General features: G+C 40.4%; 2 protein-coding genes across 3 annotated transcripts in view; one reads left to right on the top strand and one right to left on the bottom strand.

Annotated features, from left to right (window-relative positions):
- Positions 1 to 4,129: 4,129 nt before the first annotated feature.
- On the bottom strand, positions 4,130 to 11,486 carry Ccdc59 (coiled-coil domain containing 59). The gene is made up of 4 exons (XM_059245239.1): positions 11,266 to 11,486; positions 9,495 to 9,801; positions 6,682 to 6,781; positions 4,130 to 4,514 (listed from the first exon to the last, which is right to left on the bottom strand). The coding sequence occupies exons 1-4, from the start codon at positions 11,420 to 11,422 to the stop codon at positions 4,353 to 4,355; spliced, it is 726 nt and encodes a 241-aa protein (XP_059101222.1). The 5' UTR covers positions 11,423 to 11,486; the 3' UTR covers positions 4,130 to 4,352.
- A 95-nt stretch (positions 11,487 to 11,581) lies between these two features.
- Positions 11,582 to 25,527, top strand: part of Mettl25 (methyltransferase like 25) — an 82,552-nt gene continuing 68,606 nt past the window's right edge. Inside the window, exons 1-3 of one of the 2 annotated variants that reach the window (XM_059245352.1) lie at positions 11,582 to 11,857; positions 19,986 to 20,150; positions 22,978 to 23,084. In XM_059245352.1, coding sequence (XP_059101335.1) covers positions 11,620 to 11,857; positions 19,986 to 20,150; positions 22,978 to 23,084 — 510 coding nt within the window. In that variant the 5' untranslated portion in view covers positions 11,582 to 11,619. Of the gene's footprint in view, positions 11,858 to 19,985; positions 20,151 to 20,622; positions 20,711 to 22,977; positions 23,085 to 25,527 lie in introns of those variants that run through there. The other variant, XM_059245351.1, reaches the window with a different exon arrangement.

Below are 25,527 nucleotides of genomic sequence, written 5' to 3' on the forward strand. Positions count from 1 at the left end.
AAAGTAAGTCACAGTAAGTTAGCTGGAGTTGACATATTGAAACTGGCAAATTTTCAGGACTTTTGGGTTTTTAAGTTGTCAACGTTTATTTAAGGAACACATTGCAGTTGTTATATTGGTCCTGTAAGGGACATGTAGGAATAAAGTAGAGTTAGTTAAGGTACAATAGTGCTGTGGGATGTTCTGTATGTCAAGTGTGTTGCTGATTGGTCAATAAATAAATCACTGATTGGCCAGTGGCCAGGCAGGAAGTATAGGCGGGACAAGGAGGAGAATAAAGCTGGGAAGTGGAAGGCTGAGTCAGAGAGACACTGCCAGCCGCCAAGATGACAAACAGCATGTGAAGATGCCCGTAAGCCACGAGCCATGTGGCAAGGTATAGATTTATAGAAATGGATTAATTTAAGCTGTAAGAACAGTTAGCAAGAAGCCTGCCACGACCATACAGTTTGTAACCAATATAAGTCTCTGTGTTTACTTGGTCGGGTCTGAGCGGCTGTGGGACTGGCAGGTGAGAGAGATTTGTCCTGACTGTGGGCCAGGCAGGAAAACTCTAGCTACACAATAGATACTAAATACATCCACTAAGAACGAGAGGGTCTGCTCTGAAAGCAGAATAACATTCAGGATACGGCCGGGACGCAACTGAATTTCTTGGAAAGGCATTATTGTTCTTCTAATTTGACTTTATAGGCTCCTTTGCCATCTTAGCAGGAAGACATTCTTACAGTGTCTAATAATTTCACAGATATCGAAGCTCCCAAAACATTAAATATTCTTCTAACATGCAATTCAACCATTTTACACCTTCCTATTCACCAATGGAAAATTAAAACACCAACTCATACAAGACTTAGATACAAATGTTTAAAAAGCTTTCTTGTTGTGGCCCAAGACTGAGGGTATCACACATGACAGTTGACAGATGAATGAATGGATAAAGGATATCCATCCAATGAAGTATTCCTGTTTCAGTAGAAACAAACTATTTACAAATGCTGCACTAACACATATGAATTGCCAAGTAATTATTAATTATGCTGACTATAAAAACTACAAAAATAGAGCACAGTATAGTACCCTCATTATAATTTTTTTTTTTTTAATGCAGACTGTTTTGTAGCAAAAAGCTAATCAGGTGCTGCTTTGAATCAGTGTAGGGGCTACCAGGAGGACCCATTACAGAGGGCCAGGAAGACATTTTTGAAGGGGATGCTTATTACTGGGGACAGCAGTGAGGCTTCATGTCATATGTATGTCAAACTCACCAAGTTTTACATTTACATATTTAATAACGCGCCTCAGTGAGACTGGCAGCCCTATGCGTGATTCAATGTTGTTCTTAACAGAAGTTATAGAAATATAACAAAAGTCCCACAAAAAAACGAAAGGAAAATATTTAGGCTTTTCATTTCATCATGGTTTCTCTAATCAGGCTCCCGGAATAAAGTGAGGTCTTCCTATGAAACCATCATGTAGGTTGAAGTTCAAAGACAAGAAAAAAAAAAAAAATTCTAACCTTCTTACTGTTAAAAATTTTAAAAAATCAAAAAATGTGACGTTCTCCCCAGTTGCTCGCTCACATTACACACAGCGAACCGTGTGCCTAATCCTGGGGCAGAGTTCTCAGCAGGTGTAGCCTGGTTGTCTGTTTTAAGAATGAACATGAGTCACGGAGCTCTTCCAAAGTTAAATTAATTCAACACTAAGTCTAGAGTGCTTCTTCATTTTTCAAAATGCCCGACAAATGAATAAAACACCAAAGACAATCACACTTGTCTCCTGCTCACATTTAAAAGGCAGCTATTCTGCACATAACTTAACTCCTACAACCCCATAGTTGCTGTTGCTAAATATAATAATATGTACCAGAACCTCTGAGGAAGAAAGTCATGGATCTACAGAGACAGGCAAGATAGCTGTTGAAGGCTCTAGGCTCTTCACCAGCATGCTGTTCACTGGAAGGCATCTGTCGACAAGGAGTTCAATTTATCTTCGTGCATTCAGCATGGCAGACCGCTTCTCTTCTCTTCTCCAGTGTGTATTTGAGATACTGGTACAACCTTGGAAAGCAAAGCATTTGCGTTGGTACAGCGCCAACGGCTGGGTTTTGATCTTTCCTACTTACAGTGGTCAAATTCTTGCAATGGCCACACAATTCAGTGCCTGGTATGAACAGGTTAAACCTGGAACCTAGAAGAGCTCTGCATTGCATGTAGGCATTTGTCTTGGAAGTTGTAAAAGCAGCAAACACTGATTAATTGATAGTATCCAGCAGATCCAATTATCATCTTTTTCTATCATTAAATCCTTGTTGTAAATAAGATTGTTGTATAGTTTTGGAAGCCTCTGATGAGCCCCTGCTGCTCACGCATGCATATCTAATGTAGGTCAAGGACAAGCCACAGCAGCCTACATCTGAGGCCAAGTACCTCAGCCAGCACCTTTGCTGATATTAGCATACTCGGGAGAGCTTGCCAAGCCTTACCTTGGCCACCATCTGCTGCGGCCATCCAGGACACCAGCTTGGAATGAGCCACACTCTCAAGCATAATTCTACACAGGATAATTTGCCTTTTAAGTTTGGCATAACAACGGAAGTGAGATGCTGTGCTTTAGTTAAAAGCTCTGTGTCAAGCACATTCATGCCACATCTCACTTCTTTTCTGAGGCTCCCCAACCCTCTTTGGAAGACCCAGTATTACACTCCATCTCTGCAGAATTACTTCCGGTAGACTGGGCTACCCCAAATTCGGGTCAGACCCTCATCATCGTACTTTAAGGATTAATGCACAAAGCTGGGGGTGGTGATACACGTCTTTAATCCCAGCACTTGGGAGGCAGAGGCAGGCGGATCTCTGTGAGTTCAAGGACAGGCTGGTCTACACAGTGAGTTCCAAGACATCCAAGGCTATGTAGAAACCTTATCTCAAAAAGACTAAGGTACAAAATGGAGCAATTAAAAGCCTACTGCACTTTTACAAATTAAAACTACGGCCCAATATAAACTTGTATCAACTGCCCAGATCAAACTTCCTTTTAAAAGTTTAAAGTCTGAAGCCAGTCTCTGGTCACCTAAAACTTCGTGTGTACATAGTTATCCCTTTGTGTATACATGGTTATTATATATATATGTTATCATTTCATGTGTACATTGTTATCCTCTTTCATCTTTGTCTTGACAAACTGAACATATATGGCATACTTTTTAATTACTTTGTTTTGCAGCATTGGGACTTTAACCCAGGACCTTGTACATTCTAGGCAAGCAATCTACCCACCACTAAGCTGTAAGCTCAGCCTATAGAACAAATTCTCAACATCCCTTGCTGTGTCTATCCCCCTTATCCTTTCTTACAATTCATGGGAATGGCAGTCAAGAATATGTATGTTCTGGTCTACTATGCTGACATGTGCCTGTAGTACTAGCTCCTTGGGATGCTGAAGACCAAGAATCCAGGAACTGAGGCTGGCTCAGGCAAAATAGCATGAGAACCCATCTCGAGAGAAGATGGTTCAGTTATTAAAATGACTGCTGTGTTGTCCAAGGATATGGACCTGAGTTGGGATTCCCCAAAGGCTAGAATGCTGTTCCTGTAACCCCAGTGCTGGGGAGGCCGGGACAGAAAGACTCCAGGTTAGTGAGAAACTCTATCCCAAACGATGAGGTTGTGAGTGATTGAAGACCTCAACTGCTGGCCTCCACACACACGCCCACACATATGTACATGTGCATATAAACACATATACAAGTGGGGTGGGATGATAGGGAGATTATATGTACTCTAAACCAGCATGTATGTTTTCAAACATAAAAGTTACAACACTGTCCCAAGGCAAAACAAGTCAGCCAATAAGAAGACAATGACATTTTCTCTGTATGGGAGGAACCGTTAGGAATAGAAGGAAAACATTATTCCACTACCAGTAACTATTTTTATATACTTGACTACATTGCAAACTTTTTCCTTGTAATTGCTCCTGCTCCATCTGCCTCTAGCTTTTGCAACCTTGAAGACTTCTTAATGTTCCACCCACAAAATTCTTCTTGTCTCCCTACATAGCCTAGCTGAGGCAGCTAATCCCTTTGGTTCACACGTCACTGAAATGCTTCATGGGAGCTCAGGCCTCCTATTTCAAAACAGTTTATTTCATAAAAATTCCATTGAAGGTTTTTAAAGTTCAGGATAAAGTCATTCTTTGTGGAGAATATATATATAGAATTTTTTCTATTACAAAATTTATCAATCCATTGATGTCAACAAATTTAGTTCACTGTTGGGAGCTCCCCACACATACAAAAGGATGCAACAGTCAGTCAAAATTTAACCTTTAAAGACAAAATGTCTATTTTAACTGTTCTCTTGTATTTTCTGAAGAAGATACTCCATTTGTAAATTCAGGTTTGGCTGGCCCTTTTTAGTCTTTTTGCTCAGTATTTTGAAAGCTTCCATTTTTTTCTTCTTGTAGAGCCTTTGGGCTTCTTCTCTTTCTTGCTTTCTCATTTCAAATTCCTGCAATTATACATATACATAATGTTCATTAGTCACAAACAGAAAACACAGGTCAGAATTGTTTTGAAATTGCTATCACAAAGCAAACCCATTGATATTTGTCTTTTATATTATGTAAAATGTGAATAGTTTCCCAAGATGAAGTAGTATGTCCTCTTTGCTTTCATACCATAACGATAGAAGGAATATCAAAGAATAACAGTCATGGCAGCACTTTATGCATTTGTATGTAAGTAAAAGAAAAGTTTAACAATTTCACTGTTTAAGTCCACTAAAGAATTAGAGGGACCTTCATAGAGGTTAACTAGTTTAATATTCTGTATAACACTAAAAAGTTCATTTTCACAAAACTGTATCGTGTGTGTGTGTGTGTGTGTGTGTGTGTGTGTGTGTGTGTGATTGTGTGTGTGATTTAGCTAAGTTACAGATTTGATCTAGAAAGTGGTGGCCACCTACTTACTATACTAGTGCAGAACACTGTTAGACATCTTGAGTGTCACCACTTCAGGACTATCATGCTCATTTGACTTGCTATGATAGGAACGCAAATCTAAGTACAGAGGACGATAACTCAAAATGATCAATGGCTCTGAAGATCCGTTATCAAACAAGCCCTACAACATTCTCACTAACTTAAACGTAACAGCTGAAAAGAAGCTGTACTGTAGTACGTGTGTTCTTCATGTCCAAGCCGGGGAGCCTCAAAATGATATACTAGACCAACATTAGACTCACACTCACTTGTAATGACAAGCAATTATAGTTAGCAAAGAATCTTACATGCGATTTGTGAAACTGCGGCACACTCCATTCATGTAAAAAATTTCCTAGTTTACTTTGTTGGTCTTACATACAAGGACCAAGCTCAGTGATAAAGAAGTGACTTGCCGGGGACCACTCTGTGGCAGAGACTCAGATTCAAGTGTTCATCAGGTGACATGCTACTACTTAAAATCATTAAACTATTTGGTGTATTTATTTTAATAAGTACATAGAGATCTGAAGCTGGTGTCATTGGCACACGCCTCTAATCCTAGCACTGGGGAGGCAGAAGCAGGTAGATCTCTTAAGTTCTAGGCCAGCCAGTGCTACACAGTGAGACTTGCCTCAAAAAGATCTGAAACTTGTTTGTGAGTTCTGCTGCCTGGCCTGGTTTATCCTTATGGCATTACACTTATTAAACACTCTTACCCTCAATTCTGTGTCTATTTAACTAATTCTTAACAATTTTGATCTCATGGGTAAAGTGTCACTGGCTTTTGGATTAATATTAGAGATCATCTCTGTTATCAGCTGAAGAATAATCATAAGCATTTTAGATACTAAACTCTGAATTTCTTTAACTACTCATATCTAATGTGTACTAATGCAATTTTATCAGTACTGTCTGTCTTTGGGGAAATTTTGATGAAACACTGGTACATTACTTAAGCTTTAGTACAAAACAAACCAAAAAAATCTAAATGCCAAAACCTTAAGAATAACCATTACTGCCGGGTGGCGGCGGCACACGCCTATAATCCCAGCACTCGGGAGGCAGAGGCAGGCGCATCTCTGTGAGTTGGAGGCCAGCCTGGTCTACAGAGCTAGTCCTGGACAGGTTCCAAAGCTACAGAGAAACTCTGTCTTGAAAAACCAAAAAAAAAAAAAAAAAAGAATAACCATTACTACTCTGCACAGATGCAGTTTTTAAGGTCATAGATCAAGGGCCAAAGGAGACGCTTAAGGAAATGTTTAAGCATGGAAGACAGCTACATTTCTGAGTATTTTATTCTAACACTTCCCCTCTGGCTTTTACTGTAATGTAAAATTAAGAAAATAATCAATAGGTCTCACGTCCTCAAATTTACAGCACACAAAATTATTTCAAGGAACTTGTTAAAGGTCTAAGTTCCTAGGTTGTAGTCTGAGAAACATTATCACAGATGCCAGATATTCATATTATTGATGAGCATTTTTTTAATTGAATTTTATCACTGACCTACTAGTATTGTCTGAGCCAATAAAGGACTTAGAATATTGTACAGTTCTCTAAGTCTGCTCCTGAGTAATCCAAAAAATAAGTATTGAAACAGACAATATTATGTGCCCAATACTAAGCAGCATGGCTTGTACATGCTGAAGATAAAGCAAAAATAAACTTAAATAATTAAAAAGTAGAACTTACGAATTTCTTAGCTGCACGCTTTGCTTGTACCCGTTCATACTCTTCTTGTGCCTTTTGGTTTGAAGTTTTCTTCTTCTTTTTCTTTGGAGTAGTATCAGAACTTGCAAGAGAAATTAAGACGTGCAAGTTAATCACTCATAAATGATTTAGACAAAATTATGCAATTATGTCAAACACAGTATTTATATACAAAAACGTCACTAATACAAATTGAAGGAAGCATGGAGAGAAAGAATAACAACAACAAAAAATATGAAAATGCTCAAATAAGATCTTAAAACCAGTTACAGTTACAAATTAAAGCATGGTAAATGGATGTTTTTGGAGAAAGATTGAACTAGGGAAGCACAGTAGGTTTGGTTGGATATTAAAATGTTGTAAACAGATGGGAAATGAATTGAAGGATGTAACAAGTTGTGGTATAAATAAACTGAAATCTGAGCTCTTTGATCACCCTGTCTCTAACCTCTTACCACTAACCATCAATCCTCAGAGATGGATGGTCTTCATTTATAAATCTGCCATCTTGAAGCACTCTTAGATCTTTGAAAGGTAAGTAGTTATGATGTTACTTATTATCTGACATAATAACCTTCCTGTCTTCTGTGCCTCAACTTCTCGTGTCATAACCATAATATATTCAGCAGCTCCCTAGTTAAAATTAAATACATATATTTTCCATTCCTAAAGTCTATGTGCTCTTCAGCTAATCTTGTTTCTTAACTTTTCCTATCAAATTCCTACACAAAGAATAAACTACAGCCACTCAATCCTTAACTCTCTGACGTATGAGTTCTGCTCCACCAGTCCAAACTATTGTTACAAAGACAGTACTGATCTCCTAGCCCAAAATATACACTAGGCGTTTTGCTTTCTTCTATTCTTCACTTCTGTAAATTTCAGTCAGTTTTGGAGTGACAGTCTTCACTTCTAATTCTGTGTGCATGTGAGTGTTCCTGTAGCTTTGGGCATGCATGTATAGACACGTGGAGACTAGGGGGATTGCTCACTACATTGTTTGAGACAAGGTGTCTCAGTGAAGTAGGGGGCTGGCCAATGAGTTCCACCTACTAAAAGCCTACTGAAAACAAAACACAAGGCCTCCAAGACTTTTATGGCCTTTATCCCCAACTATACACTTTGCTGTTATTTGCAATACTATGCTCAATTTTATTATTTTTTAAAATTTTTGGAGACTTATGTACATTCATATAATGTATTTTTGATCAAATCCACCCACTATTTTTCTTCTCCAATTCCTTCCCTATCCTCTACACCACCTTTCCTTCCTCACTTCATGGGCTTCTTTTGTACTTTTATTAAACTCACTGAGTCCACTTACTGCTGCCAGTATGTGCACGTGCATGGGGTGGAGCCATCTACCAGAGCATGGGCAGCCTCTCAGACCTGCATCCACCAAGAAGACTGACTCCCCCGACCACCACCCCCAGCCACCAGTTGCCAAAATCGCCTAATCTGGATATGGGACTTTGTGACCCCCCCCTCCCCAGTCCATGCTGGGATTTTGTCTGGCTTGATCTTGCATATGTTTTGTCCATGTAATCACTGTACCAGCTTTGAAAGGCAAAATTTTAGTTAAAAAAAAAAAAAAAAAGTTATGATCCAAAGTGATGCCTGGCTTCCTTGCTAGTTTACATGCCAATATATTTTTGATTCAATTATGTGCAGACAAAGTTTCATAAGCTAGCTTTTATAAAATCAAAGTGATAGAGAGGAGTTGTTCTGGGACAGGATCTTCTAAAGCAGTGTAAACTGGCCAGAAACTCACCATCTAGTCCAGCTTAGCCTCAAACTGTAACAAACTGTGGTTATGCCTCCTCAGTACAGCTATTACTGGGGATGAGACATCACACATCCAGGAAAACACCCATGTATTCAGCACATTAAAACATTTCTGTTGTTTTATGAGATGGAATCTCACTATGTAGCTCAAGCTACCATTGAATTAACAGCACTCTTCCCACTTCAGCCTTCTGAGACGATGACAGGCATGTAGAACGAGGTCTTGCTTGATTTTTGTTAACTACACCTATTTCCTGTACCCTTTGCAGAAAATGCAAACTAAAATATGATAATAGCAGTTAGCATTCATAAACACCAAATATCATACATTTTAAAAGCTTGATATAAATTAATCCAGCCATCAAAATGTCATGAAATATAATACTTTAAACACATCATTCACACGAAACAACTATCCACTTTGAGGCTGTGCAACATGGTGTGCACAGTGGCTCCTTTTATTCTGTCCTTCCCCTCATAGAGGACACTGGTATACCAACATGTAAAGTCTGGCTCCATAATCTAAAGTGTCAACAACTACACACTTGCATTATTTCTCTAGTATTTCATTATGCTGCCCACACTAGCCTGGAACTTATAATCATTCTGCCTCAGCTTCCCAAACGTTGGCCTTACAGATATATAAGACCACGCCTGGCCTAAAAAAATTTAAAGCACACACACACACACATATATATATATATAATATATATATATAATATATATATATTATATATATATAAAATTGGGTTTAATTATTGTCCAAGCTGTTCTTGAGAGGCAGTAATTCAAAACTCAAATCTCTTGATTCTCATTTCATATTCTTGTGAACTATGTTCAACTAGCCTACTTCAGTCATTTTACACTAAAAATAGAAACTGTGAAAATATGATAATATGACTTCGAAATGTGTTAAGAAAACTTCCAATTCTTACACAAGTTGCTCTATATCCTCTATAAAACACTATTTACATTTGAAGTAAGGAATTTCAAAAGAAGAAAGCACATACTTTACTGTATACAGCTGTTCTGGCTGAGGCTGGCGATCACTAGATGGAACTTCAGACAACATCTGCTCAGGGTTGCACTCTTCTTCAGGCAGGGGCTGGTCAACTTGATCTTCAGATGGAGGTGGGCCAACCTTTCTCTGCTGTTTCCTGAGCCTTTCTTCTTCAGCTAAATAGAGGTGCTTCAGATGGTCTGGGTAATGATCAGTGAACTGGGATTCCTGTGACACTGGCGCCTTCTTTACCTTCCATAGCAATTTCTTGTAATTTTGCTGGGTCTTCAGTTTCCTCCGAAATGCAAAACCTTGTCCTAGCATTAAAGGATTTCGGTCACAATTACTTTCACAGAAAGTGAAAAATAAAGCTACTAGAAATGAAGGGTTTTTTTTTTTTTTTAAACATTATATTCAAATGATATAATCACTTGGTTTTGCTTTAAAGATTAGGTTAGTCAACACATTTAATGATGTACTGAGGAGCAAGTTGGCTGGCCCTTTGCCTGAATATAAGGCTAACAATTGTCAAACACCACCACCACCAAAAAAAAAAAAAAAAAAAAAAAAACTTCAAAGTAAAATTAAAGAGTAAACTAAACTCTACTGCTCAACTTGAATTTGTAATCATATTCACCAATTTAAATTTCCTTAATTCTTCTAAAATATCACCTGGGGGTCTTCAGTAAATACTTAAAAATAGGATGGAGGAATCTTACTTTTCCATTAGAGAAACTTACTAATCATTTATTTTCCAAAATAAAACACAAAACCACAAAAGGGGATAATGTACAACTTCCTGAACACCGTCAATTATTATTAGATGGAACAAAACACTTAACCATTTGAAGTGCAATGAGAGGCCTTACAAAACAAGGAATCTAAGGAAGAGAGCAGGATGAGACTGGAGAGCTACTGTGGTGTTTCTAATTATCAAGGCTTTGGGCCAGTGTTTTTTCAACCCCATGTTTCTCTCTGTCCTTTGCTGTAATACAGATGCCAATCTGCATATAGTGAAAGGAAAAGTCAGTAGTCATCTTGAGAGATGCTTCCCCTCCCCTCCTCCAAAGGTATTCGCTGACCAGCAGTTTTAGAAGTGACCAGAAGTTGAACTTATAAGGCTGGGACAATAAATCTATGTATCCTGGACTTGACAAAACAAGATATGGGAAGTAATGGGTTCAATTGACCTCAGAGGAGAGTAGGACTGGAACAATAAATCTGAATGTATATATCCTGGGTTCAACAAAAGCAGGACATAGGGAGTAAAAATTTATGTCTCTGAAGATACCCTGAATCCTGTTAGCCATCAGTAACCACATGCATATAGTTCAGCCAGTAACTTCAAAGAACAGCCTCACCCTTCGCCCCCTCCAAGCTACATGTCAACCTTTCCTATATAAACCCCTTCAAGTGAGTGCTCCGCGGTTCTCCTCTACCCGCTGTGTTGGATGTTGGATACGGACCAAAAACCTGTTTGCTTGCATCAGATATTGGCTCTGCGGTGGTCTTGTGACCTGGGCACAACAATAGTACATACACAAATGGACCCCTAGACGCTCCGTGCTTCCGGTTAGAGGCACTGGCTGCGAGAAATGACTTCTAAGTTGACAGCACTGTCCCGTTCTCCCATGCAAAGGATCGAGACGCTAATGGGTCCGGCGGCCTTAGGAGTGACTTCCCAGATCTCAAGAAAGACCCGGTCTACGTCCTGAAGCCTTTTTCCAAGCTGAGAAACTTCACGCACCCCGGGGCTCCTCCACTGCCGTCTGCTTACATACCCTCGCGAACGCTCCCCCGGAAGGCTTGCTGGGGGCTAGGCCGCCAGGTCCTGCGTTTCCCGCTCTGGTTCTTGAATCCGCCCTGTGGCGTCCCGTCCCCACGCGATGCAAATCCTCCTCCGCTCCGCCACCTCGCAGCCGGCCTCGCCGGCGCCATCCTGCGCTACCTGCGTCGGCAGGACTACGGGGGTCGCCGACATTCTACGTCACCAGGCGGAAGCAATCCACCGGCCAACTCACTCAGCGCGCGCTCGGAGCTCGACTGCTTCAGCCTGACGGCCGCTCCCGGCAGAGGGAGCGAGCGGTGCCGCGCGGCCATGTGGGCGCCACCTGCAGCCCCGGAGGGCGAGCGTCATGGCGGCGGCTCGCTCTCTCCCCGGGACCCCGGACCTGCCCACGCTGCACGCCAAGCTGCAGGGCCTGCTGCGCTTCCTGAGGGGCGCCCTGCCCATTTCGAGCGCGCACACGGTGGACTTCTACACCGAGTCGCTCTGGCAGGAGCTGGTCGACTTGAACCCCGACGGCGTGCTGGCGGCGCTGAGGGAGGCGGCGGCGGCGGCGGAGGAGGCCGGGCCGCGGGAGGAGGGATCAGGTGACCAGTGGGGCGGGGCGAGGCGGGAGGGGCGGGGCTAGGTGGGGCGGGGCTAGGCGAGCGGGGCGGGGCGGACGGACGCCGCGGCTGCCGCTGCGCCCCCTGGTGGAACTCCGCGGAAGTGGCAGGGACTTGCGTGGCTTCCCTGGGAGATGAATGGAGGGATCGGAATAGCCAGTGTGTGTGTTTGTGTGTGTGTGTGTGTGTAGAGGGATCTGAATAGCCTGTGTGTGTGTGTGTGTGTGTGTGTGTGTGTGTGTGTGTGTGTGTGTGCTGAATGGAGGGATCTGAATAGCCTGGTGTGTGTGTGTGTGTGTAGAGGGATCTGAATAGCCTGTGTGTGTGTGTGTGTGTGTGTGTGTGTGTGTGAATGGAGGGAATCTGAATAGCCTCTGTGTGTGTGTGTGTGTGTATGTGTGTGTGTGAATGGAGGGATCTGAATAGCCTGTGTGTGTGTGTGTGTGTGTGTGTGTGTGTGTGTGAATGGAGGGATCTGAATAGCCTGTGTGTTTGTGTGTGTGTGTGTGTGTGTGTGTGTGTGTGTGTATGTATGTGTGCACTTGCCTGTCCTCGTGTGGGAGGCCAGAGGTCCGCTCCTGGCATTATTTCTCAGGAGCTGTACACCTTGTGTTTTGAGTCCGGGAATGACCGATTCATCTGGGCTGGTTGGCTAGGGAGCTGCGGGAATCTACCTGAAGGATTCTGCAACCCCCAGCGTGGGAATTACAAGGTGTCTCCCATCATGCCTGGGTTTTTATGTGAATACTCAGGCCCCCACGCTTGAAAGGCAAGCATTTTACCTTCCAGCCCCTGTTTTCTCTTCATCTTTACATTATATTGCAAATTGGATTCTTTCATTTCCGATTTGCATATTTGCAGCTTAAGTTCATTCCCCCAGGGAACCACAGGTTCAAGTAGAAGATTCATACTCTCAATATTGCGTCATCTGACTCCACAGTGTGAGCTCTTCGTGTCCATATTTAAATCTATTGATTTTAGCAAGAATTACTGAGTCAGTTTTTTAACAGAATCATTTTTTAGTACTCCTAATGCGTTCCTTCCTTATCTTTTTTTATTGTCTGTTCCCACAAGCAGCCATGTCTTTAGAACAATGCCTGGTCAGTGAAAGATGGTTAATAGGTATTTAGGCGGATCTCTGTGAGTTCGAGGCCATCCTGGACTACCAAGTGAGTCCCAGGAAAGGAGCAAAGCTACACAGAGAAACCCTGTCTCGAAAAACCAAAAAAAAAAAAAAAAAAAAAAATGTAACCGAGCACGTCAGTAATACCTCGTGTTTGCTTTCTTAGGCTAGGAATGGATGCTTGTGTGTGTGTGTGTGTGTGTGTGTGTGTGTGTGTGTGTGTGTGTGAAACCTGACAGCCAATTAATTATATATCTGTGTAACAACAACAACAGAGACCAGACTGGATTATTGACCTTTGAAATGTCTCTGGACCTGATAACTTTTTCAATATAAAATACCCAATTTTTCAAATGCTCAGCTGGTTTATAACCTGATTTATTGGAAGTGTTACTTGGGATTTTCTCATCAAGCTCTTACTAAACTTGTAGGGAAATCCAGGAGTAGAACAAGTTCAACAGATTTTACATCCCAATAGAGGCGATCACAGACATCAGTAATTGTATAAGACAACAACAGCAACAACAACAATAATAATAATGAAGTATTCCTTCCAACTGGAACTTTATTCTAGTGTCTTCTCCTTTAAAACAGTTTCAGAGTTAAATTTGTTATATATAAATGCTCTACGCATTGAGCATTGCTGAGAGGACACTTCATATATTTGTATATGTATGAGATATGACACTTTTGAGATACAGCTTTTTTTTTTTTTACAAATCAAGTTGTTTTCGTGTCTCAGATAAGTTCTCAACATTATTAATCTTTTACACACATTAAATCTATTAACACAGAAAGGAAGTTTTTGTTACTGTTTTGACGATTTTGTACATGGATGTAATGTATTTTAATCCTAGTCTCCCGTCATCACTTTGTTTCAGCCCCTCCCTCTCCTGCTTAACTCCTTCCTTTCTTCTTCCTAATTAGCCTCCTCTCTACTTTAATGTCTTTGTGTGTGTGTGTGTGTGTGTGTGTGTGTGTGTGTGATGTGTGGTGTGTGTGTGTGATGTGTGGTGTGTGTGTGTGGTGTATGTGGTGTGCGGTGTGTGTGTCCCACTGAGTTTAGAGTTGCTTGTATGGTGTGAGTGTCGCCTTATTTACTAGAGCATGAACAGCTTGCCACTGGCTGTATCACTGAGGAAAATGTGTCCTCCTCTCCTGGCGCCCATTAACTGGCAATTGCTCCTTGGGAGCCTTTTATTCTTACAACATAAAAACATGTATGTATCTCAGTTGTTATATCGCTTTCCAGTTAATCTCTCAAATTCTATAAAATAAAATTCTTATTCTTTGCCCCAACACTCAACCTGTTCCTCACTGAAAAAAATTTTTTGCACATGTTTACATGCTTGTGTGGTATGTGTGTATGTATGTTTTTGTGAGGGATGCACATGCATGTATGTGTACATGTGTGTTTAGACCTGAGATTGAAGTCCAGTGTCTTTCCTGATTGGTCTCCACATTATACAGTGAGACAGGATCTCATGTTGACCCCAGAACTTTCCATTTTGGCTATTCTGGCTAGCCAGCTTCTCCAAGGATTCCCTGTCTCTCCGTCCTACAAGCTGGAATTATAGGGAGTGTGCTGGTTAAGTTTTTTGTCTCTCCCTCCTACAAGCTGGAATTATAGGGAGTGTGCTGGTTAAGTTTGGTCAACTAGATACGAACTAGAATTACTTGAGAAGAGGAAACCTTAATTGAGAAGGTGCTCCCATCAGACTGGCCTGTAGGCAAGAGTGTGGGGGTGTTTTCTTTATTTAAGAATTGATGTGGGAGGGCCCAGTCCACTGTGGGAGTGCTGCCCTTGGGCAGGTAGTCTTGAGTTGTATAAAAAGGAGGCTGAGAGAGCCATGGAGAGCAAGCCAGTGAGCTGTGTTTCTTCTCCCAGTCTTGGCTTTAGTTTTTGCCCCCAGGGTCATGCCCTGCTAGAGTCCCTGCCTTGTTTTCCCTCAGTGTTGGACTGTAACTGGGACATGTAAGCCTGATAAATCCTTTCTTCCCCAGGTTGCTCTTGATTGTGATCTTTATCACGGCAGTAGAAAGTTCCAGGACAGGAGGCTGCTGGACTTTGGCCTTCACATCAGTTTTGGGCAGTGGTTCTCAACCTGTGGGTTACAACTCTTTGGAGAGTCAAATGGCCGTTTCACAGGGGTCGCCTAAGACCATCGGAAAATACAGATGTTTACATTACAATTCATAACAGTAGCAAAATTACAGTTATGAAGTAGCAGAGAAAATAATCTTATGGTTGGGGGTCACCACAGCGTGAGAAATTGTATTAAAGGGTCGCAGCATTAGGAAGGTCAGGAACCACTGGTTTGGGGGATCCTAACTTTGTTCTTTATGATGATTATGTAAATTATGTGGCAAGCATTTTACCCACTGAACTTCCCCCCCCCCCCCCCCCCCCCCCCGGTTTTTATACTATATTGTGTTTCTTGAGGGTTTTTATGGCATTTCAGTGGGAACTAATGCAGTCTTCCATGACTACTATTTCACATAGTATTAAGCACCCCGGAATTACTTTCCTTTTTATCTGTTTTTTTAATTTAGCAAATGTGTTTCTATATTTGTCTCATTGTATAGTTTTTATTTACCAACAAATTAAACTATGTAAAGAGTCTTAATATTATGGTTAATTTTTCTAGTTTTACATTTAATTTAATTTTCATAAATAATGTAGTTCAACGTGAAAACACTTTTGAAATGATTGACTATAATTAGGCATTCATTATGATGTTAATATTGGTATGGTAAGGACTGCATGTCAGTCTTTGTTAATATGCATTATTTCATTCAAAAATATTGTTTGCCTATTCAGTAACACATTTTTTCATTTTATATGCAACTGTAAATTAAGCTAGAGTTGCTTAGGCAAAAAAAAAAAAAAATCCTGCCACATAATTGGATCATATAATTGATTTGTTTTAAAATCAACAATATGTATTGTGTTTGTTCTCTTGGTTCACTACAGTATGACAGACAGATGCAAAGTTCATAGAATTTAACACAACCCATCTTTAGTTTTCAAAGTTTAGTAAGACAGAATTAACTTTTGGCTATTAAATAATTAACAATGATAAAACCCAACAGTCAACTATTGCAAAAAACAAAACCTTAAAAAGCTTATTAAATTTGAATTAAATAAAAATTAATTTTCTTTTTAGAAAAACACACTCAACTCATCCAATACTTGGAGAACATTGTGCTTTTTATCCAGAAGGAACATACCATGAGGCTTTGTGATAGTTTTGGAGTTAATGGGTTTTGAGCCATTTTAGTGATGGGGAGGCCTTCCAAATGAAAGACATTTTACATCAGGATGGATGACTACTTGGACATAAGAACTGAAGGCACACAGTATATGAAAGCTACGACAAAGATTTTCAACTTTAGCAGTGAATGGAAATGCTGTTTATTAACACAGGAAGTAGAAAAAGGGAAAGATGTATCAGGAATAAGGATGTTTGTAGAAATAAACACAAAATATTTTTATATCCTTGTGAAGATAATTATCAGGAAGGTACTGCTGTCAATATTTTCCTGAAATTCTGGTCCATTGGCTGTGTGATTAACTATTTCCCCAACCCCTGTAACACAGTTATGTCCATAATGTCAGTAGGTATTTGTATCTTATATTGTATCCTGTATGATCTAAATCACTCTTGTCTCTTACCCTAAGATTTTAAGGATTCGGGCTGAAATGAGGTTTTATGCTTCCCTAACAGGCTCAGTGGTGCTATTGAAGTCCTTGTAGTGGCCTCAGTGATTACAACCACTACGGAGTCTTAGGAGAATTCTGTAGTTGATGATGCTACAATAGTAAGTGCTTTGAAGTATGCTGTCGTTCATGCATGCATGCATCCATCATCATCCATCCATTCATGCTGTGTGCAAAGTACTTTTGTTTTACAGCTGAACAAGGGACAGTAGAATTACTTTGTTTCTAGACGTAGATACCACAGAAAATCTTACACAAATATTTTACTTTCTTTTCAGAGATATTATTTTGATTTCAATTTCTGGAACCAAGATCACTTCTAGCAGAAAGGCAGATGTTAAGAGGAGTAATGAAGTGGTTATAAAGAGAAGCAAGTGTATAATATCTTAACTTACCACTATAGATTGATCTCTGCCAGAGAAGTTGCCAAAAGTTTCCTGATTTTGATAGTCAGGTCCATCAAAGCCTACTGTTATTTTCCTGGCTGTGGCATGCTCACGGAATGTGAGGCTTAAGAGCAGAGTGTAAAGTCAGACGGCCACAGTTTATTTGCCCTGAACTTAGCGTGTGCACTTTTGAGTCAGTTACAGTGTGGTCAAGTCTTAGGTATTCCCTCTGCAAATGAGACGAGAGCAACAGTTAACGTGCTCACGTAACAGGTGAAGTGTCTAGCATCATGCCTGGCCTGTAGTAGTAATCGTGCAGTGCCTGTTAGCAGTGGGGCAGTGAGTTATCGTGAAGCCTGATGGAGCTCATCTTCCTTAGGGTTTTTATAGGACATTCAGGTACAATAACAGGTAAGTAGCTTGGAAGTTTTACTTGTCGATTATGAATATACATTCATTGACTTTATTTCTAGTTTTAAAACTTTGTGCATTCTTTCTTGAAGATTCTTGGCCTGTGTTTATTTGGCTCTTTTGTTTTCCTGTGTACACTGCTATCTGGTAGAAAAATTTAGAGGGATCCTGGTATCATGTTTATCGAGAATAACCTCTCCTGCTTCTTTCCCATCTTATTTCGTGTTTTGTTATGATTTTTAAATCTTGTATTTATTGCTGTGTGTATGATATATGATTTGTTAGTGTGGATGCGTATGTCGTATACTTTGGTGGGTCTCTGGAGGTCAGCGAACGGCTGCCAGGAGTCGGTTCTCGCCTTCCACTGTGCAGATAGACTCCGGTGGTCAGAATGTGCAGCAAGCACTTTTATGAGCCAGCTCATCCGCTCTCCAGTTTACCTGTTTCACATGGGTCTAGTAGCCTCTCTTGCAAGACACTGCCCTGTGACAGTGATGGAGGTCACACAGACAAGACCAGTGAAGCGGACACTGGAGAAAGATCAGGAACGTCCAGTAGAGGGAGGTGTAGGCAAAACAATCAAGCCACAGGATGTGCAGGTGGAACAGGGAGCAGATTTTTAAAAACGCAGCTTTCCCTGTGGGGAGGATATTTGCACCCAACTAGAAAGTAACTGAAACTCACCGGCACTGTGGCCTCTGTGCTTCTGGCTGCCAATCACAGACTTACACAGACGCAGGGCCCTGTGAGGACCTGGACATGGGCAATGCCCCACGGCCTTCTCACTTGCTGGATCACAGAAGGAAGTAAAGACAAGATCATTGGCCCTTCTCACTTTCTGTGAATCTCTAAAAGCAACAAACTATGGCTGTTACAGACAATCTCTCAGAAAACAAACGAACAAACAAAAAAACCACCTCAGCTGGATTTCTGTGATCAAAAAACAATTAGTTGTGGAACTCTGGACTGAATAATCTGGTTTTAACTCTAAAGAAATAAACTATGAGATTGAATCAAAATATGTAATCCTTTAAAAATTGACTATGATTGAAAATGTGGTGTCATTTTAATTTAGGCCTCCAATACCCAAAATTTCTGGGGTGCTTGTAATTAAAAAAGCAAATGAATAGCATTTAGTTCAGTTCAAAATGGAATATTTTCAAGACTTTGCAGTAGGATAGCAAAGTTGATTCAGACACTTACTTTTCCAACAGCAACATCACATTTCTTTCTGTTGGCAACATTGCCCACTAACTGACGAATGTAATGGGCCCTCTGCTCACTGCGGCTTAATGCTTTCATTCTATCACACTCTAAGAAACTGCTCCCCTGGAACCTTCGGATGTTGAGACTGCTCTTAAACCTGAAAGTCTCACTTAATAGTTGACTGAGTTTTCCCCCCCTGCATCATGTCTAAATATTTTGATGTCGATTTTATTACTTTTGGCTGCATCAGGAATATCAGCTTGTAAAATTTCCTAAAATCTTTGTTAAATAAATTCACCCATGGTAACCTTGTGGTTTTATTTTCTGTTTAATTGATTCAAAAGTTGAAGTCACACACCTCTGCTATTTTTATGTTTAATAAAAAATTTAGCACACATTATACCACCAACTTAGGAGATACTAATTTTAAAAAGATATGAGTGGAAGCATATAGTTTTATTTAGAATTTGAAGAGATTCATCAGTTACGTTGTTTTCAAGTTTTGTCAGAGAGCAGCAGTTTTCTTTGTGTTTAAGTTGATATTTTAAAATGTAATTGTGAGGTCAGCTATGCTGGACAGGATGTCACGGAATATATATTAAGATGTTTGTTTGGCTTTGGTAGACTCAAAGTTGTTCCCTAGATTGTATGCTTCCCCGAAGTGAATGCTTTGCATACTTTAACAACTGGATTTGTTGGTTTTGTGAGCTTGGTTTTGTTTTGTTACACGTTGATTTAGTTTTTTAAAATACCCTTTAGTGGATGGGCTCACTTGGACTGCTTTATCCATTGAGGTTTTATGAACCACTGTGGACAAATTGGAATGAAAAACCTTAGAAATAGATCGATGTCCCTTAACAATGGCATAGAAGAGTAAGACTGCAATACTGTCCAACAGGAGTAGGAGTAAGAGGGTCCAAAGACTAGCACCTTGAGCTGCACAGGTGTCGGTCAGAAAAGACAGCTCATAAGTTCAATACCTACATCACTCTTCAGACCGAAAACTGCTGCTCTTGTTGCTCCTGGGAAACAAAGACCAAATTTTCATTTGATCTTTAAAAACATCATTGGCGAAAACGCTAAAACCAGGTTTTTCAATAATTTAAATAACAAATACTAAGGAGCTATTAGTGATATTGCCAGATCTAAAGTTAAAATCTTGTCAGTTGCTGTAAAATCGTCATGGTTCATTTGCTGTTTTAAAACCTCAAACAGCTTAGATATTAACTACTGCTCATCTTCCGTTTCTGTCCAATGTTTCAGGTTTCATTGATCTCCCCCAAGTATTTTGTGAAACGTCTCAGAAGCTGATGAGCGCGGAAGCCTTTGCTCTGGCCGCCAAGCACTACTCTGTGCAAAGCTTGGGGCTGTGTACTCCTTTTGAGCAGCTGCTTACCGCCCTTCGAGTAAACAAAGAGCAGAGACCTGGTATGTGTGATTGTGATGTATACTTACGCGTTTTAGGTTCTTAAAAGCAGTACATGGCTCGTGTGTATGTCTATTCATTAATAATGTGTGAGTTTGTTGCTGGATATTCCAAGCTCTGAGAAGTTAGCTCCTATTGAGAAGAACAGGTTCTCTTATCCCGTATTAAGAGCACATACAGGTCTCTCTGTTTTTCCCTACGTTAGTTCCTGGGTGTCTTTAGTTTCAAACAGTTAGTTTTAAACTCTCAAACGTCAATGGATTGTGCTACTACAGATGTCCAAACCCTTGCATTAGTTTTTATTGCAGTTAGATGATGATCTCTGCGGCTAGTTCTTTTGGGGGGAACGTGGATGGTGACTGCTGGGAAAATGGGGGAGGCATAAGTATCAGAAAGTGGGGACAGCCAGAATTAAAACTCAATTGGCAAGATAGATGGAAACTCGTATCCACAGTTCCGTTAAATGCCAGTAGACACGGCAGTTAGACCACAGCGATGAGGAGGCTGTGGTTTTAAAAGCCAACTGTTCCATGCTGAGGAACCAGCTTTGGTAGTCCAGCCAGTGGGTTCAATAATAATTACATTAATGCTAGAATAGGGAATACATGACTTAATTTAGTGTTTACCAAGGTCTTCACTGTCTTATCTCATTTGACCTTCATTATTTCACCAACTCTTTATTTCTTCTTCTTCTTCTTCTTCTTCTTCTTCTTCTTCTTCTTCTTCTTCTTCTTCTTCTTTCTTTCTTTCTTTCTTTCTTTTGAAAGCTCTAAACTTACAGAACCATTGCTTGAATACTACAGTGAATCTTGGATGCTTTTGATCTAAAATTGCCATGTTAAAAATCCTACCTATTTGCTGTAAGCACCCCCATAAACATACTATTTACAAATCTGGATCCTTTGACCATCAGTCACAGATACCATAATTACCTGCAATTATTTTATCATATATCCGTAAGAACCAGGATGTATTCCCACTCATCCTGTGTTATGTCTGTTCATTCAAGACTTTTAACTTGCCTTTAGTAACATTATCTCATAAGCAGGCTGGATCCAAATTAGTTCTAATGTTGCAGAAATTACTTATAGCTTCTTTTTTCTTAAAAAAAATTTTAGATTTATATTATGTGTATGAGTGTTTTGCTCTCCTGCATGTTTGTGCACAAGTGTGTGCCTGGTGCACACACAGGTCAGAAGAGGGCCTCTGGAACTAGTTTTGAACAGTTGAGAACTACCATGTGAGTGTCAGACAGTCGCAGAATTTTTTCTTTTCTCTTCTTTTGTCTTGTTTCTCCCGACACTGATGAGTTGATGCATGCAGGAAGGTTTGATTGATTATTTCCCCATTAATAAGTCCAGCTTTGCACTTTTAACTGGGATGCTAATTAAAGGACTTCGTTTTCCTGCTCCTCGTTAAGAGGCACATGTAATTTTGTCCTATTACTAGTGCATAGTGTTGGTTGTCGAAAGTGGATCCTCGGAAGCCCTTCATTGTAAAGGGAGCTTATTCCCCTTCTAGTCCAATTTTTATTATGATTGTTGTTTCCTTTATCTCTAAGTATTTTAATGAAAATTACTTTATTATGTTCCTTTTGGAGCAAAACAAAGGATTTGGGGGCTTTGTGGCTCTGGGTAAGGACATTCTGGCTGTAGTTGAGTTCATCAGCAACATTGCTATTGGCATCGTAGCCACAACACTAAGTACTTCATCCCAGCTGTTTCTCACTGGCCACAACTGAGTGAACTGGCCTTCCCTCTGCCCTCCAAAACTTGAGGACTGTATGTTGGGTATCAGAGTGAGCAAGAGTAGCATGTACAAACGTGAAACCGTCCCCAAGATCTGGATGGGTGTTGTCTTATGCTAGTAAAAGAAAGTTGACTTGGAATTGTAGGGCTACTAGCTAGTGCCAGCTGTGCATGGAGGGAATAGACTCCCATCCTGGAGTGTGTCAGTTTGTTTTCTGGGCTGGGATCTGTCAGCAGAATACCGTTGTATAACAACCACGTACTCCTGGGAAGACCTTATTAGCAAGGTTTTTACACTTCTCCATTGAAGAGGAAAGAGGTTCAGCCTACTAGCAGGCATGCCACATGTGATCACCGCCATGACATACTAGGTTTGTTTATTTCTAGCCCAGCCCTAAATTTCAACTTGCCACCACCCAATTCCTGCATGTCTGATTATGTTGAATACTTTGTTGTATGTGCTTTATATTCCACAAAATAGTGTGTGTATGCTAACATGCTGTGTTGTAGAATGTTCTCTGTTTCTATACACTGTATAGTAAAAAATAGCTACACGTGACTGTTAAGCTCTTCAGATGTGCTACTATAGTTTGGAAGTGTGATTTGCATTTTGGCTTTGGTAATTTTAAGTGTAAGTGTAAATAGTTGTGTGGTTAGTGACCACTGTTTTGGATAATGCAGGTAGGAAAATAGCTCATTTGTTCTTGTATTGGGCAGTGTTTTTCTTAAGACTGTATAGGAGTTGGTTTTATTTTCATATGTGTGTATTAGAAATGTCTATTTCTACTTTCTTGCTTATCTTTTTACTCTGCTAAAGCTGTTCTTTGAAACAGTTTTTTTGTAGTACAGTTTTTTCATTTATAGTTAACTACTTGTTATAAGAAGAATGATTTTAATTATCTGTGGATATTTTTACTTTATCCAGTCTGAATCATACCCATTAAACTAGTAGAAACCACACAGATATCACAGTAGAATTTATGCCATTTTTACATTAATTTAAAAGGCTGTGAATATCAGGTAACAACTCATTAAAATTCTCTTTAGTAGCAGTATTTTAATTTTCTTTATTTTCATTCAGGTGAAAATGTGAAGGCAATTAAGTTTATGAATACAAAAAAATCTCATGAAGTTCAGGCAATGTCAGAGCTAATCTGCAGTATTGCTGATTACTATGGTTTAAAGCAGGTAAGAGTATTTCCTTGTAAGTATTTCTTATTTTTGGTATCACTCAGATTTCATTTTCTACTTTTACCTTTTATTGGACTGTTGTTCTCCACCCCATCTCCTCTTTTTGACTTTCCTTTCAGTGTTTATTTCACTTGCCAAAGAGATCCCATGCAGCACTCAATTCTTCTTTAAAGATCTGCCACTAAGCTATACCAAGCTAGAATAAGGTAAAGGCTATTTACTGTAGTATTGTCCTTCATAACTATGCATTTGCATTTATATGAAATACTTTGTAAACCAGTGTTGTGGTTAGAATGTGAGGCACCACCAGTAGGCTCATGTATCTGAACACTTGGTCCTGAGTTGGTAATGCTGTCTGTGGAGGTTATGAAGTCTTTAGGAGGTGGAGCCTCCTGGAGGAACTGTGTCACTGGGAATGAGTTGGAGGTTTGTAGCCTGGCCCCTTTCCTTCTGTCCCTCTTACTGTGCTTCCTATGTATGAATGAAATGTGAGCACTGCTTCCTGTGTATGAATGAAATGTGAGCACTCTGCTTCCTGTGTAGAATGAAATGTGAGCACTCTGCTTTCTGTGTATGAATGAAATGTGAGCACTCTGCTTCCTGTGTATAAATGAAATGTGAGCACTCTGCTTTCTGTGTATGAATGAAATGTGAGCATTCTGCTTCCTGTGTATGAATAAAATGTGAGCACTCTGCTTTCTGTGTATGAATGAAATATGAGCATTCTGCTTTCTGTGTATGAATGAAATGTGAGCACTCTGCTTCCTGTGTATGAATAAAATGTGAGCACTCTGCTGTCTGTGTATGAATGAAATGTGAGCATTCTGCTTCCTGTGTATGAATGAAATGTGAGCACTCTGCTTCCTGTGTATGAGTGAAATGTGAGCACTCTGCTTCCTGTGTATGAATGAAATGTGAGCACTCTGCTTTCTGTGTATGAATGAAATGTGAGCACTCTGCTTTCTGTGTATGAGTGAAATGTGAGCATTCTGCTTTCTGCGTATGAGTGAAATGTGAGCACTCTGCTGTCTGTGTATGAATGAAATGTGAGCACTCTGCTTCCTGGGTGCCAGGAAGCCTGCCCTCACACTCCTGCTGCCATACCTTCCTGCTGTGATGGAGTTTATACTCTCTGGAAGGATAAGCCAAAATAAAGTCATTGTTCCCAAAGTTGCTTTTTGTCAGACTAGTTTATCACAGCAATGGAAAGGTAACTAATACAGGAATTGTATCAGGAGTGGGGTCTTTGCTGTGCTAACACTGACTCTATAGCTTTTATGCCTTTGGACTGTTTTGTGGAAGGCTTTGGGATGGAAAAGCCATTGAGTACTGTAAAAGAGCTTAGTAAACTATTGTAATGGAGCCAGGCGGTGGTGGTGTATGCCTTTAAGCCCAGCACTTAGGAAGCAAAGGCAGGCAGATCTCTGTGAGTTCAAGGCCAGCCTGATCTACAGAGTGAGTTCTAGGAGAGGTTCAAAAGCTGAACAGAGAATCCTGTCTCAAAAAACCAAAACAATGATGATGATGATGATGATGATGATAATAATAATAATAATAATAATAATAAACAATTGTAATGGGAGCTTGGAAAGCAGTAATGCTGAGAGAAGGGCAGAAAGTAGACTTCCAGTGTTGTGCCCAGATCACAGGGACCCCCAAAAGACCACCACGGAGACCAAAATACCGCATGTAAAAGCAAAGAGCCTTTATTTTCTTCAAGCTCCGGGCTTGGTCTCTCTGTCTATCTGACACGGGGGTGAGAGCAGAGAGCCCTGAGCCCAGGCAGGGTGGGGTTTTTATCATAGCAGAGGTTGGGGTGAGGGGATTTCCATGGTTTAGGACCCTGATTGTCTGACAATTGTCTAGGGCTATCTGTAAAACAAAAATAGGTGTGTGCAGACTCAGGGACATCTGGCCACCTTATCTAATGGTTGGAATGTTTGGGATGTTAGGTACTTCCCCATCCCTGGGTGGATCCCTGGGTGTTGTTAGCTTAAGGCTTTTCCTGGATCTAGGTGTTACCTGCCAGTAAGCCTGTCACAGAAGCTATGTCTAGAACCCTAACTAAGTCTGTCATGGCAGCTGTGTGGTCAAGCTGTTTTGGGGCCCCTCCACACCAGCTCATGAGGTTTTATACAGAATCTTAGACTCTATCCTGCATTAGGCTAGGGGTCATCCATGTGATACTTTGCAGAAAATGTGGCTGCATTCTGCCCACTTAGGATAATTTGCTTAAGGCTGAGTTGAAAAGTTATGAACTAATTGGTTTTGGGCACAAAAAAAATTTCAAGACAGCATAACATTGAGTTTGTGCCACTGTTAATTACTGAATTACTATTATGGCAGCCTACAGTGAAAGAGAGGCTGTAATTGTTAAAGAAAATGGAGCCATTAAAAAGAAGCTTTCTGCTCTATAGTAGACTAGTAGGGAAGGTAGTAT

This window comes from Peromyscus eremicus, chromosome 18, assembly GCF_949786415.1.
Source record: "Peromyscus eremicus chromosome 18, PerEre_H2_v1, whole genome shotgun sequence".
NCBI classification, from domain to species: Eukaryota; Metazoa; Chordata; class Mammalia; order Rodentia; family Cricetidae; genus Peromyscus; species Peromyscus eremicus.